Raw genomic sequence first — 12,944 nt, 5'->3', positions numbered from 1 at the left:
GTCACTGATTGGTTACTGACTGGTAACCAATCAGTGGAAAGCAAGAGAGCTGTAAAGCAGGAAGTACTGTTCCGTTATACATCAGTCACCCCAGCCATTATACATTACATTTTTGGCTAACTACATTAGAAACGTATTTATTTTGCACAGCCTATTTACCCAGTTTTTATTTTTATACTGAACAATTCCTTTAACCCCTACCATTTCTCATTCTCTATACGCTAGCTCTAACAATAGCTATTTACAACATTTTTATATTCTCACATAGGCATGAGATATAGTACCTGCTCATTACAATCACCGGAAAACATCTGTCAAACAGACATAAAGGAAACATTTTAATAAATAGCCAAAGATCCTGTTTAACGGTCGTCAGTCAAGCATGTGCCGCCATAATCACAGTGCATAGTATCCAGATATCATGGGTGGCAATGCAACGAAGGAAGGGGGTTCTCCATTTCCCAAGCTTTTGGTAAACATCTCCATGAGGCCCTATCATGCATTTATCATCATTATTGCACAATACATGAGGACCTGTGGAATCCTGAAAAGCATGAGAGAAAAAAAATGGAATTTTCATCCTGACGCCTGCATTAATCCAGTATGACTACAGAGCATGTCCGCTGCATGGGGCTGAAGCAGCTTTCAACATGCGCTCGCAATGCACACTTGTAAAAATGCAGTTAAAAGGAAGTAGTCTTCATTGTTTTTGAATCACCCCTAGTCAAATATTTAAGTTCAAAGACTTGAAGGATCAAAGAGCTTGTTTACTCAGTAGGACTATCTTCTGCTAAGGAACTGCAACAGTGGCATCAACAGGTCATCTTTGCAATGGAGAAAGAAAAACAATGTTATTAACATTTCAACTGATCCCAAAAGAAAAAGGTCTGTAATATATGGCAGAATTTCACTAATAAGGATAAAATAAGCAGAGTACAAATGTACATTTTACTGATCAATTCCTTAAAGGGGTGGTTCACCTTTAAGTTAACTTTTAGTATGTTATGGAATGGCCAATTATAACCATGTTTTCAATCGATCTTCATTATTTATTGGTTATAGTGTAGAATGATTTGCCTTTTTCTTCTCATTCTTTTCAACTTTCGAATGGGGGTCACTGACCCCATCTTAAAAAAAAAATGCTTTGCAAGGATACAAAGTTATTGTTACTTTTTATTACTAATCTATCTATTCAGACACTTTGCTATTCATATACCTATTCAAATCAATGCACTGTTGCTTGGGTAATTGGGCCCCTGGAAACCAGATGGCAGAAACTGCAAACTGAAGAGCTGCTAAATAACTCAAAAAGAACAAATAATGAAAACCAATTGAAAATTGTCTCCGAATATGACTCTACATCATGCTAAAAGGTGAACAACCTCTTTAATCAGTAGTTGGTCATCTTAAATATATTGCAATATATGGACAAGCAATCCCTACTGATGTATGAGGTGTATATTACGGATACGTGCGTATACATTAAACCTACAAATTATCCTAGTAAAGAGGGCCTTGTTCAATAGAGTTTACAATCCAAAAAAAAGAGGACATGAGATAAGATGTGGGGCACGTATTCCAGAGAATTCTTAAATGAATATAGATAATTTCATTGATGTAGGGTGGAGCAGAGTTGTGAACTGCTTTGAATGTCATCAGAAATGTATTATTAAAGGTAATGGATGTCCAGTGATATAGATACATAGATCACCTTTCATTTTCTGCTGGGTTGAGGACAGAGGATCGTTTGTCAGTATGAATTATATGGAGACACCCTAATCGCATCCTAGCTTTAGATACCAGGAAAGGGGCAAGTTCAAAGTAATTTTGGGTTAAAACTAAGATGTTTACTTTAAAAAGGCTTCTGTCCCTTTGGTCTGCTACAGTTACCCCTATAAGGAGTATGATTTCTAGGCTCATTCTTTACCAAGCTTTATCCCAAATATTGAATAATGCAAAAACATAAATGTATTATCTTGCAGTCTCTTTTAAATGTAATACTCTAGAATGAGGATCCCCAACTTTTTTTTTTAACAATGAGCCACACTCAAATATAAGAATTGTTGGGGAGTCACACAAGCAAGGAATAATTGGGAATGCAAAATAAGAGATGTGATAGGCTTATTAGTGGCCTCATGCCTTAATATTGTCATGAAATGTGTAGTGAAGCAGAAGAATTCTTGGTGAATCAGTGTAGGACTGGCCAGACCAGGGATGACTAACGTAGTTGGTCAGATTGAATGTACTGCATTTATATTGCTGTGCAATTTCAAAAAACGGTCCGCACACACCAATGTTGCAGTCGGGGATTGTACCCCTTTTATTAATGCCACCAACAATCAACGTTTTGGGGGGAACACAGCCTCCCTTCTTCTGAAGAAGGGAGGCTGTGTTCCCCCCGAAACGTTGTTTGTTTGTACTGGAATCATTTATTTGTGTGAGCTCTAATTCATCGGATAGGAAAGGAAGCCCCCTATAAGATATATTGGATCATTCATCCGACACCCAACTGCTGCATGAAGACAGAATGAAGAGAAACAGATGCTGAGAGGGATAATGAAGGTAAAAGTGATTTCAGAAACAATACAGAATATTTAATTGATTGTATTTAGACAGTTTCTTACTTCAGCATGAGGAAGCTTATATTAAATAATAATAATAAACTAATTTTTAAAATGTAAGTTCTTTCTAAAACCTTAATTTACGATATGCAGATATTACTGCATGTTGGCCGTTTGTGGGAAGGTCTGATCCTACATGAAGACTGATCGCCTATGAGTGTAGTAGAAAATCATGTGTAAAAAATGTAATATGCTGCTGCACATCAGTTTCTTCTTTGAGCGCCCTAGAAACTATAACTCCTAATTGTAAGCCACTGGGGCTCATTTATCAACACTGGGCAAATTTGCCCATGGGCAGTTACCTATAGCAACCAATCTGTGATTAGCTTTTTAAAGCCAGCTGCAAGTAGAACAATGAATGCAACAATCTGATTGGTTACCATGGGTTACTGCCTATGGGCAAATTTGCCCAGTGTTGATAAATGAGCCCCACTGTCTTCTAGGCCATTCAATATCTCTGAAGATAGAGGAATACAGTTGTGAAGAATACCAGATATCCAAGTATAGTGAAAATCTTCTAAGTACCTGAACCTCGATAGAATAGCTGCCCTCTAAGGTATGCCCTAATGTATGACATGTTGTACTATTTAGCACAAATGATAATAGCACATATGGAAAAGGCAAAAAGTTATGAAAGAGTCTGACCAAGCTAAAATACATCAGAAATGCATAGGTGCATGTATGAGGCACAATATAATATATATCACTTAGAGGAATGTGGATACTTTAACAGACTGGTTGACAATACATACCATGATACCACCATTTGGTTTTCTTTGGATTTTTGTTGCAGGTTTTTACATAAAAGGAATTGTCTGGAGGTCTCCTCTATGAAAATGAAAAAGGATAAATGTTAATAATAATACCTATTCATACTTAAATAACAACAAATAAATACAATCTAACACTTTGCTGTGGTGGGGTGAAACATTTTATAAATGGATTGTTGACCTTTGAGTTAACTTTTAGTATGATGCAGAGAATGATATTCGGCAAAAACTTGCAATTGGTTTTCATTTGTTATTATTTGTGTTTTTTTTGTAGATTATTATTCAGCAGCTCTCCAATTTACATTTTCAGCAAGCTGGTTGCTAGGGTCCAAATTACACTAGCAACCATGCATTGATTTGAATAAGAGGCTGGAATATAAATAGGAGAGGGTCTGAATAGAAAGAGGAGTAATAAAAAGTATCAATAACAAAACATACAACCTTAGCACACAAAAATATCATGAAACAAATCTGTGAGAGCTTTAACCCCCTTCCCCTGTTTGCCAGTGCAGATGAGAGATCAACAGTGATTTCCCAAGACCTGAAACTAACACCTTGCACTAACACAAGTGCCAAACCTTCTTACCTCCAACTTGAAGGACAAGGAAACCCTCAGCAAAAGTTGTGCCCATATGTTAGGGTGCCTAAAAACAATTAAAAGTCAATTACCAATCCCCAAAAATGTGTAAGATTCCTTAATCAGCTCACCTGCAATCTGGCTATTTTACAGGCTACACTGATGTCACTTCCAGCTACGGAACTCACCTGGACTAATACCCCAGCACATGTGCATAAACATCCTTCTAAAATTCTGCACATGCATTTAAAATAGGGATTTGGGGCTTTCCTTGTACAGGTATAGGATCTGTTATTCGGAAACCCGTTATCCAGAAAGCCCTGAATTACAGAAAGGCCATCTCCCATGGACTCCATTATAATAAAATAATTCAGATTTTTTTAAAAAAATGTCCTTTTCCTTGTAGTAAAGAAACAATTCCTTGTGCTTCTACCCAACTAAGATATAATTAATCCTTATTGGAAGCAAAACCAGCATATTGGGTTTAATTAATGTTTAATTGAGGTTTTAGTAGACTTAAGGTATGGAGATCCAAATTACAGAAAAATCCCTTTTCCGTAAAACCTCAGGTCCCAACCATTCTGGATAACAGGTCCCATAACTGTACTTTAAGCGCAGGTAATGCATGAACATATACCAAAGTTTCACTGCATATAACATGTATAGGCCATTGATTACTTTTGTGTGCACAATATTTGCATATATTGAATTTGAACCGATGCATTTATTGAATGCCTCGGTCTTGGAGGAAATACTGCAGCTCATTTGTCTCCTGGGCAATGCATGCAAATATTTGCTTAGCAAAGAGTGTTACGGAGTAGCAAGCTCTAGGCAACGTGCTCGGAGCATAAGGACATGCTATGAGAGGAGTCCGTGTACTAAACGAGTATTGCACAGATCAAATACTCATGCTAATTAAAGGTACAGTAAGATACAATATATTATATTATTATATATATACTATGTAAAAATAATAATAATAATAATAATAATACTGGGAAAGTAGGATGCTAGGGGTCTGGGAAGAGCATGCTGAGGATGTATAAAACAAATGGTAGCCTGCTGAGGATGGCTAACAAGGGTTTTTTGGGATAAAGTAGATCTTTCAGGAGCACAATCATCTCAAACATATGGGATAAAAAAAGGGGGCTCAAGGATAAAAAAAAAGTGATGCCTAGAATGGGCCATTCAAATCTCTGAACTCAAACCAACTCAGAATCTGGGGCACCGTAGGAAAATTGTTCATCTTGAATAACAGATAGAAAAACTGCCAAGGCCCAAACAGTGTGCAAAGCTGGAGGAGAACTAAAGTTTAACAATAAATAGGTCTGGAAGTCCAAAACTTCAGCAGGCCTATAACAGTAATGGTCCAGGCCTTTAAAGTTGTCCACAGGAGCTTGTCAGCTTGGATCTAGTTAGGCCGTCTTCTGAGTGTGACATGTACAGTGTGCTCTGGCAGCAGTTGAGAAGCTAAGCTTAGGGGTTCTCCTAAGCAGATCAATTCAGCTGCTATGTAAGGTGAACCTGAATTTTTCATCCTTGTATAGTGAGTTTTAAACAATACAGTATATTGTAAGTAGGTCCCTAAGCTCAGTTACTGACAGCAGCCCAGAGCATGTGCAGTGAATCAGCAGATAAAAAAGATGGGGAGCTACTGGGGCATCCTGAGACACAAATCTTCCCTGCTAAAAGCTCGTGGGTGTCTTAGACTAGCACAGCAGCTAAAAGCATGATGTGTGGCATTTCTAGCCAAGGAGAAGGAAAGCTATGGAGGCAGTTTATTGCCAATAGATAAGTGCAAGCTAGAATGCTATATTTATTCTGTAGAATGTTTTACCATACCTGAGTAAAAAGCTCTAGAAGCTCTCTGTTTAGGATAGCAGCTGCAGTATTAGCTTGGTGTGACATCACTTCCTGCCCGAGTCTCTCCCTGCTCACTTATAGATCTGGACTCAGATTAGAGCAGAGAAGGGGGGGAGAGGAAGAGGAGCAAACTGAGCATGCTCACGCACGGAGCCAGGAGGTTTAAGCTGAAGGCAGGAAGTCTGATACAGAAGCCCATGTGTACACAATAGAAAGAAAGAAATGCTGTTTCTTTTAACAGAGGACTCAGAGCAGCACTACTTTAAGGGTTTACTGATATATTTGGGTGGACTTTTCTGATAAGGCTTACTTGGTTTTAATCTTTCCTTTTCATTTAAAGGGGTTGCTCAACTTTAAATGAACTTTTAGTATAAGAAATGTATTATTTAAATCAATACATGGTTGTTAGGGTAATTTGGACAATAGCAACGCGATGGCTGAATTGTTACAAGTGTATCTAATCTTCTGTTGCGGCTGCAATATTGCAATATTGTATTTGCAGCTTATATCAAGTTATAATTTTCACAATAGTTCCCTCTTCAGCTCAGGTGCCATATATTATAAGGGAAAGGGCATCTGATAATAGAAAGTGTTCAGTGCATTCTATGTACCTTTTAATGAATCTTTTCCTGTCAAACAGTGTTGTGATGGTAGAGGTTGTGCTGAAGGCTGGCCATTCAATTACAGAACTAGCATACACACTTTTGTATCTTCATTTTTACTTTGCTCTGTGCTACAGTTACAAGTGGCTTTCATGATATTTTTATGTGGGAGCTGTGGGTTTCACTTAGTAAGTTTATAGCTGCTTTTGGAGTTTGGATTGTCATACCGTAAATTTACTAGAAAATCATGTAAACATTAAATAAACTAGGGATGCACTTAATCCAAATAGTGGATTCGGTGCATCCCTAAAATAAACCTAATAGGCTGGTTTTGCTTCCAATAAGGATTAATTTTATTTTAGTTTAGATCAAGTACAAGGTACTGTTTTATTATTACAGAGAAAAAGGAAATCATTTTTAAAAAACTGGATTATTTGGCTAAAATGGGGTCAATGGGAGACAGCCATGCTGTAAAACTGTATATTGTACATGATCCAAGATATAATGAATGAAAACCAGTCTATTGAGTTTATTTAATGTTTACATGATTTTCCACTAGACTTTATGCGGGAAAACCCCAGGTCCCGAGCATTCTGGATAACAGGTCCCATACCTGTATAATCCCTCCACTTTGAGCTGTAGGTCTGGGGCATTTGCACCCATGTGGTAACTGCTACGATCCTCTACTTGTGTGGCTCTACACCAAAAAGTTCTCTTTTGTGTTTTAGGTTTCTCTTTCCCTTTCCCAAAAGGTTGACTTCTTTTTAAACCTAAATTACTATGTTACTAAGCGTCCTATTATTACAAGTGCCCATTATATAAAGAAACAATGCATGAGTTAACATTGCAATTGATAACGCTGGTCATGTTGAAGGACAAAGAAAACAGTTATTCAACTTTTTTTACCATGAGCCTTCCCACCCCAGTCTCTTGTCATTTTTTTGGGCAAAAATGACTGTTCAAAGGTTCACTGTTAATGGTGTCCTCTTGGCTACTATCTCTTGTTTATAAGTGTGACTTCACAGACATGAAACCCATGGCGTGGATTGCTTGCTCCACACCAAGAACTCATGAGGCTGCTACTAATGCGGAGATATCCCCATGTCCTGGGACAGAGACTCCATTCAAGCACAGTGAATGCACCAAGTGTGCAAGCTTCAAGTGCAAAGTAGATCTTTTTTTTTTTTCAAATCCTCTCAACAGACACACTATCAGTGGACACTTTCCTTGTGCTTTCCACAGCAACTTTGCATGCTCATCTACCTTAAATTTAGCATTTAAATTGAATTTATACCGCACTGTACTTTCTGCTTGATGATATTGTTCCTAAAACTGGCTAAAGACACACAGATCCTATCGTACGAATCGAGGATTCGTATGATTTTCGGATCATGTGTGGAGAGTGCCGACATCTTTCGTCCGGCGGAGATCGGTCGTTTGGTCGATCGGACAGGTTTGATTTTGACCCACCCTATCCCGCCGGAGCCCATTGCGCATCGTAATCGGATCGTTCGGCCATACGGCCGAACGTTCAGTTTACCCCAGATATAGCCATGCTCGTTAATGGCAAATCGGGGAAAGATCCGCTCGTTTGGCGATGTCGCCAAACGAGGGGATCTTTGCGTCTATGGCCACCTTTAGCTGCACTGTTTGTTTATAGCCTATTAACAAGACAACAATATGAAACCTGCGAATTTTGTATCTTTAGTAGGTTATATTTATTTATGTGGCATCATGTAAAGTAATTTTTTAAAGTAAAAATCAAATTTTTCGAGATTTATTATACCCTGACCCTGGAAATCAGTAGAATCCAAAAATACATCATCTTAAACCTGTCTAAGTCAAGTAGGCGTCAATGGCAGAGATTAGAGTCCTGCAGCGTGTCGGGTACCCGTGGGTTACCAGAAAAAAAGTGAGCAGCCTGCAGAACGAGGGGAGGATTTTCAGGTGTGGGTATACCTGCGGGTCGGGTCTCCTCTCAATTCCTTATGTAATATGGTCTATATTTTACTCCTTTTAAAGTTTAACAAAAGTTGTTTCTGTCCCCTCCCACTTTTGATGAAGTCCCTTCCGGTTTGTAGCACCATCACTTCCTGTTTGAAGGAGGTCGGCAGGTTGTGGGTCGGGTAGCGGATCGAAGTGGGTAAAAATTCGGGTTGCGGTTCGAGCTGCAGGTTGATGGTTCAGGTCCGGGTCTTAGAAATTGGTTCCTCACAGGACTCTAGTAGAGGTCCTTGAACCATTTGAAGATGTTAATAGCCTTCATGATGTTCGAGGTTTGAACTCACTGAATCGAGGTTTTTTTCCATTCAAGTTTTTTTCGTAAATAAGGAACTATATGAGACCTGTTTGTAACTCCATCAAAGGTCAAAGTGCAGAAAGCTGGAGGATGCTGTGACTGAGTAGGGTTTAAAGGAGAAGGAAAGGTTAAAACTAAGTAAGCTTTATCAGAAAGGTCTATGTAAATACATCAGTAAATCCTCAAATAATGTTGCTCTATGAGTCCTTTGTCAAAAGAAACACAACATTTCTTTCCTTCTATTTGGTACGCATGGGCTTCTGTATCAGACTTCCTTCTTTCAGTTTAAACCTCCTTGCCCCAGGCGTGAGCATGCTCCGTTTGCTCCTCTCTCCCTCCCTTCTCCTGTAATCTGCTGTAATCTGAGCCTAGACCTATGAGAGGAAGTGATGTCACAACCAGCTAATATGGCAGCTGCTATCCTAAACAAAGAGAGATTCTATAGCTGTTTATTCAGGTATGGTAAAGCATTCAACAGAATAAATAAAGCATTCTATCTTGCACTATTGTGGTTAATCTATGGTTAACTGCCTCTGTAGCTTTCCTTCCCCTTTAACCTTTATTGTAGACACAATAGAATTCTACCTGTATCTGTCGATTCAGCAGTAAGAATGGCCGATGTTTGGGTACCTTCAAAGGTGCCAGATCAATGAGCCAACCGATATCAAAGTCTTCTGCCGACATTGGCCGGCCCATCTCTCACCATACACGCACCGAATATCGTACAAAATTTGTTTTGTGCGATATTATCTGTGCATCTATGGCCAACTTTTATGTAATGAGCAAGGTGATACACTTGGGGCTTTTTGTATTTTTTTAAAGGAAAACTATACCCCCAAACAATGTAGGTCTCTAAAAATATATTGCATAAAACAGTTCATGTGTAAAACCCTGCTTCATGTAAATAAACCATTTTCATAATAATATACTTTTCTAGTAGTATGTGCCATTGGGTAATCATAAATAGAAAACTGCCATTTTAAAAAATAAGGGCCGCCCCCTGGGAACGTATGATTCACTGTGCACACAAACATACCAACAAACCATACTTGTTACATCACATGAGCCAATTAACAGACAGAGTTCTGTCTTTTGCTTCCACACTTCTTCCTGTTACAGTTAGAGTTGTAGTATTTTTGGTCAGGTGATCTCTGAGGCAGCACACAGACCATCACGAAATGGGGGTTCAAGGCAAGAGATGTAAAAGGGCAAGATTTACTTAAATATATATTCCAGTTTAGTAAAATTCTTTAATATGTCACTTAATATGATATAAACTTTCTGTTGCTTAAAGGACCAGTAACACCAAAAAATTTTATCTAAAAATTCCATTCCAAATGCTAAAATAATAGCCATACCCTAATACATTGATATAAATGACCTAGCTGTTTTTTTCAAAAAATGTCAAAATAGTCTTTCTCCATGACTGTAAAACGGCGAAAAGGCGACCAGTTCCCACATCGTGCTTGCTCCATACGTGTTCCTCCACACAGAACCGGAAGTGAGGATCAGGAAGTCGGAACACAGAGAGAGCAGCCGGGAGGTAAGGTGGTGACAGTCCGAGCACCGTGAGAGAACTGCCGAGGGGAGGGAGACTACAGGGAGGGAAAGGCTGTGTGCAGACAGACTGCCGTGAGAGAAATGCTGGGCGGGAGGGAACCAAATCACTGGGCAGAAGAGCGGGGCTAGAGGCTGCTCTAAGATAAGTAATGCTTTGTGGGATCAAACAGCTGGACAGACGAGCGGGGAGAGATACAGAAAAGCTGCAGGGGGGAGGAGAGATATAAATTGTGGAAGGAAGTGAAAGGCTTGTGAAGAGAGTCTGCGGGCGAGAGATAGATGCTGTGTGGAGGGGAAAAGAACGGCTGTTTGTCCAGCCGTTCCGTTTGATCCCACGTAGCATTTCTTATCTTAGAGCAGCCCCGCTCTTCTGCCCAGCGATTCTGTTCCCTCCCGCCAAGCATTTCTCTCACGGCAGTCTGTCTGCACACAGCCTTTCCCTCCCTGTAGTCTCTCTCCCTCCCCTCGGCAGTTCTCTCATGGTGCTCGGACTGTCACCAGCTTACCTCTGTGTTCCGACTTCCTGTTCCTCACTTCCGGTTCTGTGTGGAGGAACACGTTGGGAGCGAGCACGCTGTGGGAAACTGGTCACCTTTTCGCCGTTTTACAGAGAGTCATGGAGAAAGACTATTTTGAAATTTTTGGAAAAAAACAGTTAGGTAATTTATATCAATGTATTAGGGTATGGCTATTAGTTTAGCATTTGGAATGGAATTTTTAGATAAAATTTTTTGGTGTTACTGGTCCTTTAAGTATTCATTTTGGGAGTATACTTTTCCTTTAAACTTGCCACTTGTCTAGTAACCAGCATCTACCGGTCATGAAGAATGGAATTGCTGTTATTTTTATTATTTTCTGTTTCAGTGTACAGACTTCCGTAATAGAAGTTATACCTAGTAAGCCACCAGTACAAAGGGTGACCTGTTAAATATGTCTATATTGTGATATTTCAGGGACATTGTGTTATGTTTAATAGGTTTTTGGAACTGTTATACTGGACTTCCTCTAATGTATTAAGTGGGTACATCTGCATGTGAGACTTTCATTTAAACAGTCTTGCATTTTACATTCATGTAAAACCTGACAAAGGGAGGCAAAATGTGAACCAAAATGTTGCTGGTTATCTAAATAATGCAAAGCAACAAATACCACAACCAGATAAAGTGATTTTTTCAATGTACAGAGGAATAAAAGTAGCCCATGCCCAACATATAAACATGTCAATTTTTGACTGCAAGTTCAATGAAAAAGAGTAATTTTGTATGATTTAGTTACCCACAATGCAGTGTTTTATACACAAATTGCAGTTGAATTGAAACAAGCGTTTTGACTAACCAAAATTAATTGTGCTGAAAAATTTCAGTGGTGAAATTGTTCATTTCCAACACTCAGCATTAACATTATGTCTGTTCCCAATTCTAAATAGAGATTAAGTTTATGTGAATAGTTAAAGGGAACGTTGCTTCCAAACCAAAATTTGATAGAGGCCCCATAACACAGAAACCCCCAATATACCTATTAAAGTTACCTGTTTCTTCAAACAAATATGAATAAATGCTGAAAATATGAATAAGCTGAAATCCAGATGTTTAACAGTTCTTCTCTTTCTGCGTCATTTGAAATCCTGGCAGGGAAGGAGGACTAAACACTGATGTTACAAATTGTAACAACTTCTCCACAGCTTACAGACAGCATGCCAGGAACTACATAACCCACAATGCATTGCACTATGATGTTCCTTTCCTTATTGAAATCACATGTGCAGGGAATTGCGGGGTTTGGAGGATACAGGCTGAGGACAGCTGGCTCTTGATACAAAGTAACAGTAGTCAGCCAACTCAGCAAAGTAGTCAGACAGATCAGCAGGAGGCTTAGGAACTGTCAGAAACCATTAAAATCATGAAAAGTCTGCATATTTTTTAAATAATGTATTTTGCAAAGTTGCTTGAAATTATGTTTACTTTTCAAAAAGCTCAAGTTATGTTTTTGTGGAGTTCCCACAAAGCAATATTTTGTTCAGTCAAAAGGTGGCACCAACTCTTGGTTGTTCTTTAGGGGATTCCCCTAGAATCTTTTAGAGTGGGGAAGTCCAGCAGTAGGCACTCTATATACAGTAGGTAAATGCAGGATCTTAAAAGCACAATGGACGTATATGTTGCAACAAATACATTGCATTACACAAGCCCAGGAACCTTAATAAAATAAAATAAAATTTTATATTTCCCTACACATGAGTCCAGTGTATAGTTTATGTGCCATATGTTAGGAAATGTAGGGGGGAAGCCGGTTAACCCAAAAAAAATTCTGCTCTTTTGCAGCCTATCATCCTGAAAAAGTAAAAGACGCCAGCATTTTTTTGGGAACTCCTATCTACTCTATTGTACTTCGCCTGGTCTGACGGTGGCAAAGGCAAGTCTGGCACAAGAGGTAATGTTCAGTAAAATGCACATCTTAGTGAATTTGCGTAGTTATGTCCATTCACCAGAGCGCAAATTCATCAGGCGTTAGGAAACGAAGTACCGCTAGAGTCTATCTCCTTCGATAGCAAAATTACGCCAGTGACCATTAGTAAATTGGGAAGTACTGAAATGACGTTACACTGGCGAATTTTCACTAGCGTTAGTCACTTCGCCCTTTAGTAAATCTGCCCCA

At 39.0% G+C, this 12,944-nt stretch overlaps 1 protein-coding gene across 1 annotated transcript in view; it reads right to left on the bottom strand.

Annotated features, from left to right (window-relative positions):
* Window positions 1-12,944, bottom strand: part of LOC121394747 — a 33,395-nt gene continuing 20,451 nt past the window's right edge. The window contains exons 7-8 of the mRNA XM_041566509.1: window positions 3,374-3,449; window positions 1-824 (exon numbers count right to left, since the gene is read on the bottom strand). Of these exons, the coding sequence (XP_041422443.1) occupies window positions 781-824; window positions 3,374-3,449 (120 nt within the window). The 3' untranslated portion in view covers window positions 1-780. The remainder of the gene's footprint in view (window positions 825-3,373; window positions 3,450-12,944) is intronic.

Source organism: Xenopus laevis, chromosome 6L (genome assembly GCF_017654675.1).
Source record: "Xenopus laevis strain J_2021 chromosome 6L, Xenopus_laevis_v10.1, whole genome shotgun sequence".
NCBI lineage: Eukaryota > Metazoa > Chordata > Amphibia > Anura > Pipidae > Xenopus > Xenopus laevis.
The sequence above is the reverse complement of the archived record's forward strand: the minus strand, read 5'-3'. Positions and strand labels throughout refer to the sequence as shown.